This window comes from Nerophis ophidion, linkage group LG14, assembly GCF_033978795.1.
Source record: "Nerophis ophidion isolate RoL-2023_Sa linkage group LG14, RoL_Noph_v1.0, whole genome shotgun sequence".
In the NCBI taxonomy this organism is placed as follows: domain Eukaryota; kingdom Metazoa; phylum Chordata; class Actinopteri; order Syngnathiformes; family Syngnathidae; genus Nerophis; species Nerophis ophidion.
In genome coordinates, this window is record NC_084624.1 from 9,361,248 (window position 1) to 9,382,876 (window position 21,629).

Below are 21,629 nucleotides of genomic sequence, written 5' to 3' on the forward strand. Positions count from 1 at the left end.
AAGTTTTTAGGGAGTGTGCAGTTGGCATGCTGACTGCAGGCATGTCCACCAGAGCTGTCGCCTGTGAATTGAATGTTCATTTCTGTGACAATCCGTCACTTCAGTTCTTTGTGTTTTTGTATTTACTTCCTGTTCAGTGCTCTTATTTTGTTATTTCCTACTTAATTCACAGAGCACTGTTGTTTTTCTCTTTTCGTTGATTGGCAGCGGTTCACACCTGCTGTCAATCAAACGTGTGCCTATTTATGTTTCACTCGAGCACACCTCACTGCTTGAGGATAAATCTATGTTTGGAAATGTTTCTATGCAAGACTGCTTTCTGTTTATTTGTTTCTTATGAGTATTAATTTTTTTTACCTTCACTCAATTCTCTCCTGGACTCTTGCATCCACGGGGTCACACAACTGCAGCCATGCGACATCCTAACAATTTCTCTACCATAAGCCGTCTCCAAAGGCACGTTAGAGAAATTGGCAGTACATCCAACCAGCATCACAAAACGCAAACTACTAGTAGTATAGCCGGTTCTACAATCTGAATAAAACTGGACTCACTGGTGAGGGTGGCAGAGAAGCGGACTGTGGACAAACTAATGAGCATCCTGGATGATGCCAGTCACCCTCTGCGTAGCGTTATCAGTAGCCAGAGGAGCCTGTTCAGTGCTCGACTGCTTCATCCCAAGTGCAGGACCAATAGACTAAAAAACTCCTTTGTCCCACACGCCATTAGACTGTACAACTCCTCTCTGGGGAGGGGGGTACTAGGATGGCAGGGGATGCAAAACAATAACAGTGCAATACTTTTTTATAACATGGTCACTACTGCCTAGTTTCTCTTGTTATATTCTAATTTTACTGTTATATTTTATTCCCATTGTTGCTTTTTATTTTTATTCTTATTGTAATATTTTTCGATTTTGTTTCCATTTATACCCCCATTATTTACTTTTTAAATTGATCTCAACTCTGTACACTGCTGCTGGAATTTAAATTTTCCTGAAGGAATCAATAAAGTACTATCTACTATCTAGCCACACCAGACAAGGACCTCCACATCCAGCAGGTGAAACCAGCACCCGGACAGCTGCTGCAACAATTGGTTTGCATAACTAAAGAATTTCTGCATAATCTGTGGGAAACCATCTCAGGGAAGCTCATCTACATGCTGGTCATCATCATCGGGGTCTCAACCTCATCGCAGTTTGTCGTCGTAACCGACTTGAGTGGACGAATGTTCACATTCAATGGCGTCTGGCACATTGGAGAAGTGTTCTCTTCACCGATGAATCCCGGTTTTCACTGTTTCGGGCGGATGGACGACAGCGTGTGTGGCATCATGCTAATGTGAACATTGTGAATGGAGTGAGCCATGTTGGGGGTGGTGTTATGGTATGGGCAGGCGTGTGTTATGGACAACCAACGCGAGTGCATTTTATTGATGGCATTTTGAATGCACTGTATCCGTGACGACCTCCTGAGGCCCATTTTTGTGCCATTCACCCGAGACCATCACCTAATGTTGCAGCATGACGATGCACGGCCCCATGTTGCAAGGATCTGTACACAATTCCTGGAAGTGGAAAACATTCCAGTTCTTGCATGGCCAGCATACTCAGCGGACATGTCACCCATTGAGCATGTTTGGGATGCTGTGGATCGGCGTATACGACAGTTTGTTTCACTTCCTGCCGATATCCAGAAACTTGGCGCAGGAATTGAAGAGGACTGGACCAACATTCCACCGGATCCACTATGGTGGTCACACCAGATACTGACTGCTTTTCTGACCCCTACCCCCTTCGAGTGGTTGGATGGAGGTCACGGAGGTGCACCTGCTGGATGTGGAGGTCCTGGGCTGGTGTGGTTACTAGTGTGAGGCCGGTTGGATGTGCTGCCAAATTCTCTGAAACACCTTTGGAGACAGCTTATGGTGGAGAAATGAACATTTTATTCACAGGCAACAGCTCTGGAGGACATTCCTGCAGTCAGCATGCCAACTGCACGCTCCTTCAAAACTTGCAAAATGTGTGGCATTGTGATGAGTGTTAAAGCTGCACATTTCATGGTGGCCTTTTATTGTGGGCAGCCTAAGGCACACCTATGCAATAATCATGCTGTTTAATCAGCACCTCCATACGCCACACCTGTGAAGTGGGATGGATTCTCTTGGCAAAGAAGAAATGCTTATAATGCTTATACAGGTTTAGACAGATTTGTGGACAATATATGAGAGGAATAGATAAGTTTGTGTATATAGTCAAAGTTTTACATCTTTGAGTTCAACTGGAAGCAAAAACAAAAGTGTTGTGTTTATATTTGTGTTGGGTATAGTAACAAATGAATGCTTGTACACAGGAAAGTGAAATAGTACACAAAGCAGAGGTAAAATACCTAGGAAAGTACTTGAGATGAACTCGGAGACCTGATTCCCTGAGCGGCTGGTTTCTGACAGCTGGGTGAGCTCCCGGTTCAGCATCCTCTTGAACTACAGACACACACACACACACACACACACACACACACACACACACACACACACACACACACACAGAAAAGCATGCGAGGAGTGCGATTAAAATACGACGACAAAAAATCAAACGGTCTGTTCCCGCTGGTACTAACAACACCGCGTAATGAACGGTGGCTTTTGGAATTTGAAGTCAGTGCGCTGAGTGAGGATGCACCCGTGGCACCACCGCGACCGTCCCTTCACAACTTGACTAAGCTGTGGTAATGTCTGAACATACTTACGATCTCCGTTTCCATATGAGTTGGGAAATTGTGTTAGATGTAAATATAAACGGAATACAATGATTTGCAAATCCTTTACAACCCATTACAACATATTTGATGTTCAAACTCATAAACTTTATTTTTTTTTGCAAATAATAATTAACTTAGAATTTCATGGCTGCAACACGTGCCAAAGTAGTTGGGAAAGGATATGTTCACCACTGTGTTACATCACCTTTTCTTTTAACAACACTCAATAAACGTTTGGGAACTGAGGAAACTAATTGTTGAAGCTTTGAAAGAGGAATTATTTCCCATTCTTGTTTTATGTAGAGCTTCAGTCATTCAACAGTCGTATTTTACGCTTCATAATGCGCCACACATTTCCCATGGGAGACAGGTCTGGACTGCAGGCGGGCCAGGAAAGTACCCGCACTCTCTGTTGTAACACGTGCTGAATGTGGCTTGGCATTGTCTTGCTGAAATAAGCAGGGGCGTCCATGAAAAAGACGGCGCTTAGATGGTAGCATATGTTGTTCCAAAACCTGTATGTACGTTTCAGCATTAATGGTGCCTTCACAGATGTGTAAGTTACCCATGCCTTGGGCACTAATGCACCCCCATACCATCACAGATGCTGGCTTTTGAACTTTGCGTCGATAACAGTCTGGATGGTTCGCTTCCCCTTTGGTCCGGATGACACAATGTCGAATATTTCCATTAACAATTTGAAATGTGGACTTGTCAGACCACACAACACTTTTCCACTTTGCATCAGTCCATCTTAGATGATCTCGGGCCAAGAGAAGCCGGTGGCGTTTCTGGACGTTGTTGATAAATGGCTTTCGCTTTGCATAGTAGAGCTTAAACTTGCATTTACGGATGTAGCGACGAACTGTATTTAATGACAGTGGTTTTCTGAAGTGTTCCTGAGCCCATGTGGTGATATCCTTTAGAGATTGATGTCAGTTTTTGATGCAGTGCTGTCAGAGGGATCGAAGGTCACGGTCATTCGATGTTGGTTTCCGGCCATGCCGCTTACGTGGAGTGATTTCTCCAGATTCTCTGAACCTTTTGATGATATTGTGGAGCGTAGATGTTGAAATCCCTAAATTTCTTGCAATTGCACTTTGAGAAACGTTGTTCTTAAACTGTTTGACTATTTGCTCACGCAGTTGTGGACAAAGCGCTGTACCTCGCCCCATCCTTTCTTGTGAAAGACAGAGCATTTTTTTGGAAAGCTGTTTTTATACCCAATCATGCCACCCACCTGTTCCCATTTAGCCTGCACACCTGTGGGATGTTCCAAATAAGTGTTTGATGAGCATTCCTCAACTTTATCAGTATTTATTGTCATCTTTCCCAACTTCTCTGTCACGTGTTCATGGCATCAAATACTAAAGTTAATGATTATTTGCTACATCAAAAAAATGTTTACGAGTTTGAACATCAAATATGTTGTCTTTGTAGCATATTCAACTGAATATGGGTTGAAAAGGATTTGCAAATCATTGTATTCTCTTTATATTTACATCTAACACAATTTCCCAACTCATATGGAAACGGGGTTTGTACATACCTTGACTTATCTGCAGAGCTGACTTAACTGATGCAAAAAAGCCAAAGTGTTCTCCAGAACGAGCAACATGCGAGCCCGAACTCTTCCTTACCTGAATGAACATCCACGACACGGAGAGGACACGATTCACTTCTGGCATCTCAGCACAAAATCAAGCATGGGAGCAAGAATCAAACAAGAGTGCGGGAGCTGAGCTTGGTGGTCATCCTTCCCCACAGTCTGTGCCTGAGCAGAAGCTGCTAGAAGCGGGGAGTCCGCTGGCAAAGTCCTGGGGGCGCCTGCAGCCAGTCCACTCTTCCACAGGGTGCGGGAATGCGAAGTGACGGCGGGATGCGGCACACCTTCCTCTCCACACTCTCCCCTCATTCACTCCGTTACTGCCCGCTCTGGTGTGTGTAAACACGGGGAGAACGCGGTACTCCCTTCCACGCCTCCCTCCAAAATAATGTCTAAGAATAGCGGCCAATGGGGCGGCTGCTGCGGCCTCTCATTGGTCGGGCTGCGCACAAAGTGGGAGGGGCTGAGGGCGCTGGAGACGGAGGTTGTGAGACGCACCATGTGCACCAAGTTTGAAGACGACACTGCATGGAGAAAAATGTTGAAAGGGACGAGGTGGGGAGGGGCGGTCATTCATGAAGCTGAGAATAAAAGCGGTGCAATCATGTGACGGCCGTCATCGTGGACTGGAAAAGATGCAAAAGATGGCTGACTAAGCATCGCCAGAAAATGTGGGTTCAAGCTGCGATCATGACTACCTTGCACATGATCCGCTTCAGTTCGTTCAAGTCTAGCAATCTCTCAGAGTAAGAAAGCCGAGGGATCCATCTCATAAACCAAGGTCTCACTCATCCTCGACGTTCATTTAGGTCTTGTTCCATAGATGAACTACTTTATGTTAGATCCACTATGGACTGGACTCTCACGCTATTATGTTAGATTCACTATGGACTGAACTCTCACACTATTATGTTAGATCCACTATGGACTGGACTCTCACGCTATTATGTCAGATCCACTATGGACTGGATTCTCACTATGATGTTAGATCCACTATGGACTGGACTCTAACTATTATGTTAGATCCACTATGGACTGGACTCTCACGCTATTATGTTAGATCCACTATGGACTGGACTCTCACTATGATGTTAGATCCACTATGGACTGGACTCTCACGCTATTATGTTAGATCCACTATGGACTGGACTCTCACTATGATGTTGGATCCACTATGGACTGGACTTTCACGTTATGTTAGACCCACTATGGACTGGACTCTCGCGCTATTATATTAGATCCACGATGGACTGGACTCTAACTATTATGTTAGATCCACTGTGGACTGGACTCTCACTATTATGTTAGATCCACTATGGACTGGACTCTCACGCTATTATGTTAGATCCACTATGGACTGGACTCTCACACTATTATGTTAGATCCACGATGGACTGGACTCTAACTATTATGTTGGATCCACTGTGGACTGGACTCTCACTATTATGTTAGAGCCCCTATGGACTGGACTCTCGCGCTATTATATTAGATCCACGATGGACTGGACTCTAACTATTATGTTAAATCCACTGTGGACAGGACTCCCACTATTATGTTAAATCCACTATGGACTGGATTCTCAAGCTATTATGTTAGATCCACTATGGACTGGACTCTCACACTATTATGTTAGATCCACTATGGACTGGACTCTCACACTATTATGTTAGATCCACTATGGACTGGACTCTCACACTATTATGTTAGATCCACTATGGACTGGACTCTCACGCTATTATGTTAGATCCACTATGGACTGGACTCTCACTATGATGTTAGATCCACTATGGACTGGACTTTCACGTTATGTTAGACCCACTATGGACTGGACTCTCGCGCTATTATATTAGATCCACGATGGACTGGACTCTAACTATTATGTTAGATCCACTGTGGACTGGACTCTCACTATTATGTTAGATCCACTATGGACTGGACTCTCACGCTATTATGTTAGATCCACTATGGACTGGACTCTCACACTATTATGTTAGATCCACGATGGACTGGACTCTAACTATTATGTTGGATCCACTGTGGACTGGACTCTCACTATAATGTTAGAGCCCCTATGGACTGGACTCTCGCGCTATTATATTAGATCCACGATGGACTGGACTCTAACTATTATGTTAAATCCACTGTGGACAGGACTCCCACTATTATGTTAGATCCACTATGGACTTGATTCTCAAGCTATTATGTTAGATCCACTATGGACTGGACTCTCACACTATTATGTTAGATCCACTATGGACTGGACTCTCACACTATTATGTTAGATCCACTATGGACTGGACTCTCACGCTATTATGTTAGATCAACTATGGACTGGACTCTCACTATGATGTTAGATCCACTATGGACTGGACTCTCGCGCTATTATGTTAGATCCACTATGGACTGGGCTCTCACACTATTATGTTAGATCCACTATGGACTGGACTCTAACTATTATGTTAGATCCACTATGGACTGGACTCTCACACTATTATGTTGGATCTACTATTGACTGGACTTTCACACTATTATGTTAGATCCACTATGGACTGGACTCTCACACTATTATGTTAGATCCACTATGGACTGGACTCTCACACTATTATGTTAGATCCACTATGGACTGGACTCTCACGCTATTATGTTAGATCCACTATGGACTGGACTCTCACTATGATGTTAGATCCACTATGGACTGGACTTTCACGTTATGTTAGACCCACTATGGACTGGACTCTCGCGCTATTATATTAGATCCACGATGGACTGGACTCTAACTATTATGTTAGATCCACTATGGACTGGACTCTCACGCTATTATGTTAGATCCACTATGGACTGGACTCTCACACTATTATGTTAGATCCACGATGGACTGGACTCTAACTATTATGTTGGATCCACTGTGGACTGGACTCTCACTATTATGTTAGAGCCCCTATGGACTGGACTCTCGCGCTATTATATTAGATCCACGATGGACTGGACTCTAACTATTATGTTAAATCCACTGTGGACAGGACTCCCACTATTATGTTAGATCCACTATGGACTGGATTCTCAAGCTATTATGTTAGATCCACTATGGACTGGACTCTCACACTATTATGTTAAATCCACTATGGACTGGACTCTCACACTATTATGTTAGATCCACTATGGACTGGACTCTCACGCTATTATGTTAGATCAACTATGGACTGGACTCTCACTATGATGTTAGATCCACTATGGACTGGACTCTCGCGCTATTATGTTAGATCCACTATGGACTGGGCTCTCACACTATTATGTTAGATCCACTATGGACTGGACTCTAACTATTATGTAAGATCCACTATGGACTGGACTCTCACACTATTATGTTGGATCTACTATTGACTGGACTTTCACACTATTATGTTAGATCCAATATGGACTGGACTCTCACACTATTATGTTAGATCCACTATGGACTGGACTCTCACACTATTATGTTAGATCCACTATGGACTGGACTCTCACACTATTATGTTAGATCCACTATGGACTGGACTCTCACACTATTATGTTGGATCCAATATGGACTGGACTCTCACACTATTATGTTAGGGGGGACTTGGCCACGTGAGCAGCAGTACCCTCCCTACATGCCAGTAGTACACAGTACCCTACATGCCAGTAGAACACAGTACCCTACATGCCAGTAGTACACAGTACCCTACATGCCAGTAGTACACAGTACCCTACATGCCAGTAGTACACAGTACCCTACATGCCAGTAGTACACAGTACCTTACAGGCCAGTAGTACACAGTACCCTACATGCCAGTAGTACACAGTACAAAACATGCCAGTAGTACACAGTACCCTACATGCCAGTAGTACACAGTACCTTACAGGCCAGTAGTACACAGTACCCTACATGCCAGTAGTACACAGAACCCTACATGCCAGTAGTACACAGTACCCTACATGCCAGTAGTACACAGTACCCTACATGCCAGTAGTACACAATACCCTACATGCCAGTAGTACACAGTACCTTACAGGCCAGTAGTACACAGTACCCTACATGCCAGTAGTACACAGTACCCTACATGCCAGTAGTACACAGTACCCTACATGCCAGTAGTACACAGTACCCTACATGCCAGTAGTACACAGTACCCTACATGCCAGTAGTACACAGTACCCTACATGCCAGTAGTACACAGTACCCTACATGCCAGTAGTACACAGTACCCTACATGCCAGTAGTACACAGTAGCTTACATGCCAGTAGTACACAGTACCCTACATGCCAGTAGTACACAGTACCCTACATGCCAGTAGTAAACAGTACCCTACATGCCAGTAGTACACAGTACCCAACATGCCAGTAGTACACAGTACCCTACATGCCAGTAGTACACAGTACCCTACATGCCAGTAGTACACAGTACCCTACATGCCAGTAGTACACAGTACCCTACATGCCAGTAGTAAACAGTACCCTACATGCCAGTAGTACACAGTACCCAACATGCCAGTAGTACACAGTACCCTACATGCCAGTAGTACACAGTACCCTACATGCCAGTAGTACACAGTACCTTACATGCCAGTAGTACACAGTACCCTACATGCCAGTAGTACACAGTACCCTACATGCCAGTAGTAAACAGTACCCTACATGCCAGTAGTACACAGTACCCAACATGCCAGTAGTACACAGTACCCTACATGCCAGTAGTACACAGTACCCTACATGCCAGTAGTACACAGTACCTTACATGCCAGTAGTACACAGTACCCTACATGCCAGTAGTACACAGTATGTATGCACTGAGTGGGCGGTGTAATCGCGGGAATCACGCAAGTGATGGAGGAGGAGGGGGATGCACTGAAAGGGGGGGTGGTGGTGGTTCATCCTCAGCTCCGGCTTCCTCATTCACATTTTCCTGCACGAGTGGGGGGTTTTAGGGGGAGGGGCTGTCTTGTCTCTATCTGCACGCACCAATCCTTCCATTCACGAGAGACAAGTCCCCTCAATGGTTAGAATCCTGTATCCATGTTCCCACAATGATGCAACACTGAACACCAACGTCACACAGTACCAGACTCTAGGACAGACCTGGGCAAATTAAGGCCTGAGGGTCCCAAATATTTTTTGTTTTGTTTTTTAAGAAGGAAACTGAAACCGCCATTAAGATGTGTAGTGATGTTTTCTAATGACTGTCAGTATTCAACTATACTAAGTCTTTCAATTACAGATGTCCGATAGTGGCTTTTTTGCCGATATTGTCCATCTCTTAATTACAGATTCCGATATCAACCAATCCCAACATAAACAGTCGTGGAATTAACACGTTCTTAGTGTGAGAGTCCAGTCCATAGTGGATCTAACATAATAGTGTGAGAGTCCAGTCCATAGTGGATCTAACATAATAGTGAGAGTCCAGTCCATTGTGGATCTAACATAATAGTGTGAGAGTCCAGTCCATAGTGGATCTAACATAATAGTGTTTTCCGTTCGGGCTCCAGTACTCTGGAATGCCCTCCCGGTAACAGTTCGAGATGCTACCTCAGTAGAAACATTTAAGTCTCACCTTAAAATTCATCTGTATACTCTAGCCTTTAAATAGACCTCCTTTTTAGACCAGTTGATCTGCCGCTTCTTTTCTCTTTTCTCCTATGTCCCCCCCTCCCTTGTGGAGGGGGTCCGGTCCGATAACCATGGATGAAGTACTGGCTGTCCAGAGTCGAGACCCAGGATGGACCACTCCCCTGTGTATCGGTTGGGGACATCTCTACGCTGCTGATCCGCCTCCGCTTGAGATGGTTTCCTGTGGACGGGACTCTCGCTGCTGTCTTGGATCCGCTTGAACTGAACTCTCGCGGCTGTGTTGGAGCCACTATGGATTGAACTTTCACAGTATCATGTTAGACTCGCTCGGCATCCATTGCTTTCGGTCCCCTAGAGGGGGGGTTGCCCACATCTGAGGTCCTCTCCAAGGTTTCTCATAGTCAGCATTGTCAATGGCGTCCCACTGGATATGAATTCTCCCTGCCCACTGGGTGTGAGTTTTCCTTGCCCTTTTGTGGGTTCTTCCGAGGATGTTGTAGTCGTAATGATTTGTGCAGTCCTTTGAGACATTTGTGATTTGGGGCTATATAAATAGACATTAATTGACATTGATTGATTGAGAGTCCAGTCCATCGTGGATCTAACATAATAGTGAGAGTCCAGTCCATAGTGGATCTAACATAATAGTGAGAGTCCTGTCCATAGTGGATCTAACATAATAGTGTGAGAGTCCAGTCCACAGTGGATTTAACATAATAATGTGAGAGTCCAGTGCATAGTGGATCTAACATAATAGTGTGAGAGTCCAGTCCATAGTGGATCTAACATAATAGTGAGAGTCCAGTCCATAGGGGATCTAACGTAATAGTGAGAGTCCAGTCCATAGTGGATCTAACATAATAGTGAGAGTCCAGTCCATAGTGGATCTAACATAATAGTGAGAGTCCAGTCCATAGTGGATCCAACATAGTAGTGAGAGTCCAGTCCATAGTGGATCTAACATAATAGTGTGAGACTCGTAGTGGTGGGCCAGCGATCGTCTGTTGTCATAGCGTCCTGGGTGGCATTTTGCCTTTTTGGAAGAAAAATGCCCTACACGAGTGTTGTTTTAGGCTCTTGGAACCTTTCAAATCAAGAATAAGATGATATCTTCTTCAGAGTTCCTCAAGAAGTTATCAAGAAGTGACCGCCATGACCACGGTGAGAATGAGTGACACCCTAAAGGTGTCACATACTAAAGGTGCTTGTCATGCTTCTGGGCAACTTCTTTCATCCAAACAATCCTTTTTTTTGGCATTTTTTGCGCACTTTGGAACGGAAAAAGGCCGAAAGAATTGTCCGAAAGGTCTCGATAAGACGATCAACTACGTAAGAAATCAGGGGGACTAGTCCAAGTGTGGATTGTTTAAAAAGTGTGTCACATTATTACGTGGTGGAGTTTAAGGACTTGTAAAACTACCTTGTTGGAGGCCATCTCGCTGACAGAGTGACGGGTCTTCAGGGTCTCCAGTTGTTCCAGGCACCAGTCCAGCTCGTCCAGGGTCTCGATGGCCAGCTGCTGGTGGGGCTCCTCTGTGCCGGACCCAAAGAGGGAGGGGTTAACTCTCTAAAGGCATCCACACAGAGCATCCGGGAAGTATTCACAGCGCTTCACATTGTCAACATTTTGTTAAGTTACAGTCTTATTCCAAATTGAAATACATTCATTTTTGTTTTTAACATTTTACAGACAATATTCCTTAATGACCTTGTCAAAAGTTGTCTTTTTTATTTATTTGCAGATTTAACAAACATAAAAACATGTGTACATAAGTATTCACAGTCTTTGGCAGAAATTACAGCTTCAAGTCTTTTTTAATAAGATGGCACATCTATCTTTGGGCACTTTCTCTCTTTCCTCTTTGCCGCACCTCTTAAGCTACATCAGGTTGGATGGGAAGGTTCTCATCCAGGATATCTCTGTACATTGCTGCATTCATTTTAGTCCAGTCAGGGAGGTGACCAAGACCATGGTCTCCCTGTCAGAATGACAGTGTTCCTCTGTGGAGAGAGGAGAACCTTCCAGAAGGACTATCCACCAATCAGGCCTTTATGGTAGAATGGACAGGCAGAAGCCATTTCTTAATCAAAAGTTGGCCAAAATACACCTGAAAGACCCTCAGACCACGAGAGACTAAAATCTCTGGTCTGATGAGACAAAGATTGAAGTCTTTGGTGTGAATTCCAGGCGTCATGTTTGGAGGAAACCAGGCACCGCTCATCACCAGGCCGACACCATTCCTACTGTGAAGCATGGTGGTGGCAGCATCATGATGTGGGGATGGTTTTCAGCGGCGGGAACTGGGGCACTAGTCAGGATAGAGGGAAAGAAGAATGCAGCAATGTACAGAGACATCCTGGATGAAAACCAACACTTCCCATCCAACTCAATGGAAATTAAGAGGTGTTGCAAAGAGGAAAGAGAGAAAGTGCCCATAGATATGTGTGTCAAACTATGTGTGACTGCCATCAAAATGGCAGTCCACACGTATCTCTTGCGTGTGACTGCCATCATATTGCAGTCCACACGTCTCGTCTGTGTGACTGTCATCATATTCCAGTCTACACGTATCTCTTATGTGTGACTGCCATCGTATTGCAGTCCACACGTATCTCTTATGTGTGACTGCCATCATATTGCAGTCTACACGTACCTCTTAAGTGTGACTGCCATCATATTGCAGTCTACACATACCTCTTCTGTGTGACTGCCATCACATTGCAGTCTACACATATCTCTCATTGGTGACTGCCATCATATTGCAGTCCACACATATATCTCATGAGTGACTGCCATCATATTGCAGTCCACATGTATCTCTTATGTGTGACTGCCATCATATTGCAATCCACACATATCGCTTATGTGTGACTGCCATCATATTGCAGTCCACACATATCTCTTATGTTTGACTGCCATCTACTGGTAACACTAATCATTTCACCATTTACCAAATGAAATTGCCTTGAGGTCGGTAAGCAGAACCAGAATTTTTCCGTACATTAGGTTATATGGCCCACTGTCGAGTTTTGAGAAAATAAAGATTTTAATTGCGCCTCATAGTCCGGAAAATACGGTACGTGTGTTTTTTTACATTTGAAAATAATATTAATGAAAAACAAACTTTTCACATTGACATAATGGGGTGCTGTGTGTAGAATTTTGAGGACTGTGAGGCTGTGGAAGAAGAGAAGCCTAAAGTTGTATCTAAAGTCAAACTTGTCATCTTTTCTTATTAGAATATAATGTGTCAACGTTTGCCAGTGGAAACCTAAAAGGCCGATCACTGACCTGCGAGACTGGTCTTGCACATGGATGGTGGGTTGCTGCCCGAGGATCGAGTCCTGTGGACCCAGATTGATCAGATTTCACAGTCACTTGCAGGCCCCGTGCAAACATTTCCCAGAAGCACCTACTTGCTGGCCGGCCGATCCTGCTGGCCGGTGATGAGGGCAAAGTTACCCCGGACCGTCCTCAGGCTGGCCAGCACCTGCCAGGCAAGCAACAGACCATGTTCACCTCACATGACACTATCATGCTCGTGGGTGAGTGACTCGGGGGACATGGTCTTGACCCACATCTGCTTCGCTCTGGCATTACTCTGCTTTTGGTGATGTAACCCATACTTGCCAACCTTGAGACCTCCGATTTCGGGAGGTGGGGGGTGGAGGGGCGTGGTCGGGGGTGGTGCGGAGGGGTGGTTGGGGCAAGGGGCGTGGTTAAGAGGGGTGGCGTATAATTCACCAATTTGAGTATTTCATATATATTTCATATAGGTATGAAATACTTGACTTTCAGTGAATTCTAGCTATGTATATTTATTTTATTGTATATATAAATAAAATGAATAGTTGAATTTCTGACAGCACCTATCAAATACAAAGTAATAAAAACACAGTTGTTCTACTAACTATACTGTGCTTGCTGGTTACTAAAAAAACAACAACAACAACACTTACCTTTCACTATTTGAGTACCTTTGTTCTGCCATTTAGGTATTGGCGAGCGATCTCCGAATCCGGAAACATCCTTCACGGATTTGTTGTAGACATCCGCAAATGAGAACGGGATGTTGCTTCCAGCTATCAGCATAGCCATCTTTGTCTCAGCATTAAATACACCATCGGGTCTCCATTTTGCGAGGTGGCCCATAATACTGGGTTTCGAACGATGCTGCGCTGCGGACGCTTTGTGCTTCGCTGACTGACCTATTATGGCTGAGTATGTCCGTTCGGCCGCCGTGTTCAATTGAGAAGTCTCTTCTACAAAATTTACAGGCAACATACCCCTTCCCCTTCGAACTCTCCTGGATAAACTGAAATTCTTGTTTCCAATCGTTCTGGAACTTGCAAGCATACTTCTTCATTTTGCTCGTCGGCGGTGTAATATATTGGGTTGGAGTCAGTAACCAGGCGAGGTGATGAAGTTACGTCTCTTTACTGTGGGCTTCAGAACAGACTCCCTAATGCATGTTCCTTGACTGCACTTAAATGTAGAATATATTTACATTCTATTCTATGTACAGTAGATGGCAGTATTGTCCTGTTTAAGAGGGTCACAACATTGAGTCAGGTCAATGTTGATGTCAGGCCTGAATTTCGGGAGATTTTCGGGAGAAAATTTGTCCCGGGAGGTTTTCGGGAGAGGCGCTGAATTTCGGGAGTCTCCCGGAAAATCCGGGAGGGTTGGCAAGTATGATGTAACCTCTCTATACATCTGCCGCGCTGACTCGGCACTTAAATAAAGTCCTCTGTGTTTGCTTGTGGTGTTTTCTTTCTTTTTTTTTTTTTTACAATGAGAATACCGTCTGTGTGCGTTCATGTTGAGTGACTCACCTGTGCAAACGGTGTGACAATCATGTCTTCTGTATGTCTGCATGGAAGGACACAACAGACCAAACAGGACACACGTGCTTAGTGTTGGGGTTTGTAGCACACAATAAATACATGAACTCGGAATGTTCCGACAGCATGCATCGGTCTGGACCATTAAGTACACCTGCTCGCTAAACCTTGTTGTTGTTGTGTTCATTACGGTTGTACCTCAACTTACGAGTGTCGGCTTATTGTCACACTGCAAAAAGTCAGTGTTGAAAAACAAGAAAAAAAAAATACAAAAATGAGGGGTATTTTATTTGAACTAAGCAAAATGATCTGCCAATAGAACAAGAAACTTTCCAAAACAAGTAAAATCAGCTAACCTCAATGAACCCTAAAAATAACTTAAAATAAGTAAATTCTCACTAATAACAAGTGCACTTTTCTTGGTAGAAAAAAAAATGAGACGCCATCAGACTGTACAACTCCTCCATCTCTGTGGGGGAAGGGGTGGTACTAGGATGACAGGGGATGCAAAACAATACCAGTGGGGGCAAAAAAGTATTGTGCAATTTCTCCCACTTAAAATGATGACAGAGGTCTGTAATTTTCATCATAGGTACACTTCAACTGTGAGAGACAGAATGTGAAAAAAAATATCCAGGAATTCACATTGTAGGAATTTTAAAGAATTTATTTGTAAATTATGGTGGAAAATAAGTATTTGGTCAACCATTCAAAGCTCTCACTGATGGAAGGAGGTTTTGGCTCAAAATCTCACGATACATGGCCCCAGTCATTCTTTCCTTAACACGGATCAATCGTCCTGTCCCCTTAGCAGAAAAACAGCCCCAAAGCATGATGTTTCCACCCCCATGCTTCACAGTAGGTGTGGTGTTCTTGGGATGCAACTCAGTATTCTTCTTCCTCCGAACACGACGAGTTGAGTTTATACCAAAATGGATACACGGATGATGCAGCAGAGGATTGGGAGAATGTCATGTTGTCAGATGAAACTAAAATTGAACTTTTTGGTATAAACTCTTTGGAGGAAGAAGAATACTGAGTTGCATCCCAAGAACACCGTACCTACTGTGAAGCATGGGGGTGGAAACACCATGCTTTGGGGCTGTTTTTCTGCTAAGGGGACAGGACGATTGATCCGTGTTAAGGAAAGAATGAATGGGGCCATGTATCGTGAGATTTTCAGCCAAAACCTCCTTCCATCATTGAAAGCTTTGAATGGTTGACCAAATACATATTTTCCACCATAATTTACAAATAAATTCTTTAAAATTCCTACAATGTGAATTCCTGGATTTTTTTTCACATTCTGTCTCTCACAGTTGAAGTGTACCTATGATGAAAATTACAGACCTCTGTCATCATTTTAAGTGGGAGAACTTGCACAATCGCTGGCTGACTAAATACTTTTTTGCCCCACTGTATACCCCCGTTATTTATTATTTACTTTTTAAGTTATATGTCAGTTCTGTACACTGCTGCTGGAATTTTAAGTTTTCCTGAGGGAATAATCAATATTGTCTGTCTGTCTGTCCGTCTCTCTATCTATCTATCTATCCATCCATTCATCCATCCATCCATGTAGCCTTTAAAAATAGACACCTTTTCCGACCAGTTGATCTGCCGTCTCTCTTTCTGTTCCGCCCCCTCTCCTGCGTGTAGAGGAGGGCAGAATTACCAAGAATTGATTAACGCGGACCCCGACTTAAACAAGTTGAAAAACGTATCCGGGTGTTACCATTTAGTGGTCAATTGTACGGAAAATGTACTGTACTGTTCAATCTACTAATAAAAGTCTCAATCAATCAATCAATCAATTAACCAATCAATCAATCAATCAATCAATCAGGTTATCAGGTGTACACGGATTGATAAAATTGATATATATCAAACAAACTAAAAATCAAAAGAAGAAAGATATTCATAACTATATTTTTTTACCTCAGTTTTGTATCTCTTCTACAGCGTCCATTGCCATAAATTATGCAAATGAGGCGATGACATCCTATAGAAACTTCTGGCGCGTTCAGGACAGCCAATGGCAGCATTCCTTGCTGACGAGGGGGGGGGGGGGGCAACATTAATTTCAGATACAAGTGTTTTGAGTTAAGAGCTCCGTCACAGAACCGACGAAGCTCATAAGTTGAGGTACTACTGCATTTCTTTGTACACCCTTCTAGATCTTCTTAGAATAAGCACGTGTACCTAATGAAACGTCCCGTGAAAGTGAAATAAAATCATCAGAATATCCGTAAGGCATTTTAAGCTCTTATGACCAACACGAACGTCGGTCTGAAAAATACACAAAAACAATCAATTCCATGCACCGTTGATGTCGGGGGAGGGAACAAAACAGGGTGGGCGGAGCAAGACGATGGGGGGGGGGGACAAAACAAAAACAAATATGACCTTTCACATCTCATGCATGTAGAAAATAAAAGTGTTTTGACGGGAGGTGAATGAGGTTTTAATGTAGTTGAGGTTCCAGTTACAATTGATGGGGAGGGAGTAACGGAACACGGCCATGAAACCGTGGAAAAAGGGAAGACGTGAGCGGGGCTTCAGGGAACAAAATGAGTGATGAAATAAATGTATTTATTTTTAACATATTGGTCTCACCGAGATGATAACCAGTTGACCTCCCAGTGCTTCAAGCTTTCTTCCCTTCAAAAACAGACAGGCATGAGGCGGTGAGAGGGCCTTTTTCCACACCTGTCCCTTATTTAGGCCCCTAAGGTGATCCAGGCTATATCCCATCCAACCTTATTGGCAGAACAATTGTTTCTAAGTTATCACAAAACTTTGTGTTACATTGAGTTTGGTTCGCCCGGCAAGAAGACAAAAGCTGCCTTTGATCCTACCAAGAAGAAGGCTTGTAAAACTCCACTGTGTAGAATGGGAAGCAACATGAAGGTGTTCCGTTTCTTTCATGTATTGTAATCAACAGAAAGATATTGGCTTGAAGCAGACTCCCGTTCTTTGAACTGTTTTACGACCTTTTCTTTGAACTGTTTTAATCAAAGGCGATGGCTGTTTACAACCTCCGACCCTTAGAAACAGCTGTTGCCGGACGAAAGAGGACGAATACAATCTTTCGTCAGAGCGTGGTGAGACTGTACTAGGTCCAGTCCAGATGTCTATCCTCAATTGAGCCAAATTTAATTATGTCTCTGTTTAATTCCTTGCTTCTTGTCTTGTTTAACAGATGTCATCAGTGTTTGAACACTTATCCTTGTCCACGCACACCCACAATGCCACCGTTTAAGACCCCATTTCAACACTATTGCCACATTTCTTTTAACAGCACACCTTGCTTTCCTTGCTATCAGCAGCTGTTAGACTATTGTAGTCAATCACATAACATGGATCATATCTGTTTGGATTGGAGGTGTCGTGTGGAGGATTTGGTGGTGAGTAGTATGCCCAATTATTGTGAGCTTTGTGACGGTGGCACGTTACTTTTGGGACTCTCAGCTGTAAAAGCGGAGTGGGGTCAGAACCGTGGTCAGGTCAAACTGCTCAACAGTCTCAATCCAGAGAAGAATTGCACATCCTATAGATCCTAGTCAAAACAAAGTGCTCCTTATCTTGAACGACAATAACAAACACACCCGGCTAGTACTCACAGGTCAGTTGCGGTGGATGAGTTCTTGGAAGGACCTTTGGGGGACAGGTCAAAGTCAGAGTCCGAGCGGTAGAGAAAGGATTCCCGCCGCTGGCTGTGGGGGAAGTTGGCCTGGAGGACCAGACCAGAGCCTGGGCTGCTCTGTGGGTCCAGGGGACTGCGCCCCACTGACAACCCGTTCTCCACATCGAAGCTGCAAATAGAGAGGTTGGGGGTTACTTCAGACTGGTTGTACGGTGTACCGGTACTAAGAAAGTATGGCAATACTTGTTTGAACAACATCAGCAAACACAATATGTACAAATGTGACAGGAAAAGTGATAGCAAAGAAGCAGTTAGTGAAGTAATTATTAATAAGACAGAAATGTCAATGAACATTATTACCCAACAATTTGAGCAATATCACTATTGATAATGAATAATAACAATGTTTACCTCTGCTACATCTATAAGTGCAAGTTAAAGCTCTACTATACAAAGCAAAACCCATTTATCAACAACACCCAGAAACGACGGTGGCAGAGGGGTTAGTGCGTCTGCCTCACAATACGAAGTTCCTGCAGTCCTGGGTTCAAATCCAGGCTCGGGATCTTTCTGTGTGGAGTTTGCATGTTCTCCCCGTGAATGCGTGGGTTCCCTCCGGGTACTCCGGCTTCCTCCCACTTCCAAAGACATGCACTTGGGGATAGGTTGATTGGCAACACTAAATTGGCCCTAGTGTGTGAATGTGAGTGTGAATGTTGTCTGTCTATCTGTGTTGGCCCTGCGATGAGGTGGCGACTTGTCCAGGGTGTACCCCGCCTTCCGCCCGATTGTAGCTGAGATAGGCGCCAGCGCCCCCCGCGACCCCTAAAGGGAATAAGCGGTAGGAAATGGATGGATGGATGGATGGATGGATGGACCCAGAAACGCCGCCGGCTTCGCTAGGCCAGAGCACATCTAAGATGGACTGATGCAAAGTGGAAATGTGTTCTGTGGTCTGACTAGTCTACATTTCAAATTATATTTGGAAACTGTGGATGTGGTGTCCTCCGGAACAGAGAGGAAAATAACCATCCGGATTGTTATAGGCGCAAAATTCAAAAGCCAGCATCTGTGATGGTATGGGGGTGTTAGTGCCCAAGGCATGGGTAACTTAAACATCTGTGAAGGCACCATTAATGCTGAAAGGTCCATACAGGTTTTGGAGCAACATATGTTGGCATCGGAGCAATGTTTTCATGGACGCCCCTGCTTATTTCAGCAAGACAATGCTAAGCCACGTGTTACAACAGCGTTGCTTCGTAGTAAAAGAGTGCGGGTACTTTCTTGGCCCGCCAGCAGTCCAGACCTGTCTCCCATGGAAAATGTGTGGCGCATTATGAAGCGTAAAATACGACAGCGGAGACCCCGGACTGTTGAACGACTGAAGCTCTACATAAAACAAGAATGGGAAAGAATTCCACTTTCAAAGCTTCAACAATTAGTTTCCTCAGTTCCCAAACGTTTATTGAGTGTTGTTAAAAGAAAAGGTGATGTAACACAGTGGTGAACATGCCCTTTCCCAACTACTTTGGCAAGTGTTGCGGCCATGAAATTCTAAGTTAATTATTATTTGCAAAAAAAAATAAATAAAGTTTATGAGTTTGAACATCAAACATGTTGTCTTTGTAGTGCATTCAATTGAATATGAGTTGAAAAGGATTCGTTAATCATTGTATTCTGTTTATATTTACATCTAACACAATTTCCCAACTCATATGGAAACGGGGTTTGTACTTGTCCATGCATAAATGTACGTGTGTGTGAATATTGTGATGTAAAATGTCTGTTCAAGTTAGTTCCGAGTAGACACAATTCCACGGACAATGGGCCACAAAAATGAATATAAAACACAATAACCCCAGTTTAGAATATCACAAGCTTTCACCGCGCTCAAATAATGTCGACTTTTATCTGTAAAACAGGAAAAGCGCAGCGCTAAAGGAAGAAAAAAAACATTATAAGCGCCACAATAAAAGCCCCAAATTACACACTGCAGAGGGCGGGGAAGTGTCGTGCACTAAACTCGGCGTTAGGTTTGAATCTGGCGCAGCAGCAATGAGCCTGCAAAGACAAAGAGAAGGCGCTGAAAGCAAAAGGTGAGAGTTGAAGTGGCCGTGTGAGAAACTTTTTGTCATTGTCGGTGTGATTACGTACATGCCGTGGATGGAGCCTCTCGGTCTGTCAAAGCCTCAAAGTAAATAATCGGGGCCTCCAAAGTCTCAAAACGGAGGTTAAACTGCTGTCGTGCAACGCCTTAGCTTCACGAGGCTGTTTTGCTTTTTGTGACGACACCACTGAAGCCACGGAGGAGTAGCAGTGACGGCAAACAGCAAAAACATGAAGAGGACCAATGAACACTGACTACTGTCAGGCTTGCCACTGACAGTTTGTTTGTGTTTTAGGTTCTCCTCTGTGTGTTTAGTATTTCCTGTCCTTAGTTCCTGTCAAGTGCTCTTATTTTGTCAGCTTCCTGTCTTGTTCCCTGAGTGCTGTGTTCCCACTCAGCTGCGGCTGATTGGCACCTGGCCACACCTGTCGCCAATCAGCCCGCTCATATTTGTACCTGCTGTGTCTTGTGTCAGTTGCTGGATCATTGAATTGTCTTGTCGTTGCCACATGTCGTTCTTGTGTCTTTGCTACCCGTCGTGTCTGGCATCGTTACAGCTACTACCTGTCCTGCTACATTTTGTCCTGGTCGTCGTAGCGATAAGCTGTTTTTGTTGGCCATTAGCTGTTTTCAGTTTTTCTGTTTGCTATCCACTAGCTTCCATGCTAAAGTTCCTTTTTTTTTTTCTAGCTCCCAGTGCTAGCTCCCTTAGTTTGTTATTCCGCCCACGTGCGTGCTTTTTTTTTGTTCTTGTTTAGTTTTAATTAAATGTTTTCTTGCTCAATGCCTGCCTCCTTCTCTGCATCTTGGGGTTCGTCACAAACTAACTTTGACAATTACTATGTTGCAAAATTATTCTCTGCATTTGACCCATCACCCTTGATCACCCACTAGGAGGTGAGGGGAGGAGTGAGCAGCAGCAGTGGCCGCACCCTAAAAAGCAACAACAAGATTTAAATAGACTCCCTTTTTAGACCAGTTGATCTGCCGTTTCTTTTCTTTTTCTTCTATGTCCCACTCTCCCTTGTGGAGGGGGTCCGGTCCGATCCGGTGGCCATGTACTGCTTGCCTGTGTA

The 21,629-nt window shown here is 44.0% G+C and overlaps 1 protein-coding gene across 6 annotated transcripts in view; it reads right to left on the reverse strand.

Moving 5' to 3' along the window:
* pde4ca (phosphodiesterase 4C, cAMP-specific a) overlaps positions 1-21,629 on the reverse strand; it is a 154,930-nt gene that overhangs the window by 16,286 nt on the left and 117,015 nt on the right. For 3 of the 6 annotated variants that reach the window (XM_061919790.1, XM_061919793.1, XM_061919792.1), the window contains 7 exons: positions 18,424-18,615; positions 17,417-17,461; positions 14,792-14,828; positions 13,373-13,446; positions 13,248-13,300; positions 11,376-11,488; positions 2,391-2,484 (listed from right to left, as the gene is read on the reverse strand). In XM_061919790.1, coding sequence (XP_061775774.1) covers positions 2,391-2,484; positions 11,376-11,488; positions 13,248-13,300; positions 13,373-13,446; positions 14,792-14,828; positions 17,417-17,461; positions 18,424-18,615 — 608 coding nt within the window. Of the gene's footprint in view, positions 1-2,390; positions 2,485-4,402; positions 5,458-11,375; positions 11,489-13,247; positions 13,301-13,372; positions 13,447-14,791; positions 14,829-16,738; positions 16,852-17,416; positions 17,462-18,423; positions 18,616-21,629 lie in introns of those variants that run through there. The other 3 variants (XM_061919794.1, XM_061919791.1, XM_061919795.1) reach the window with 3 other exon arrangements.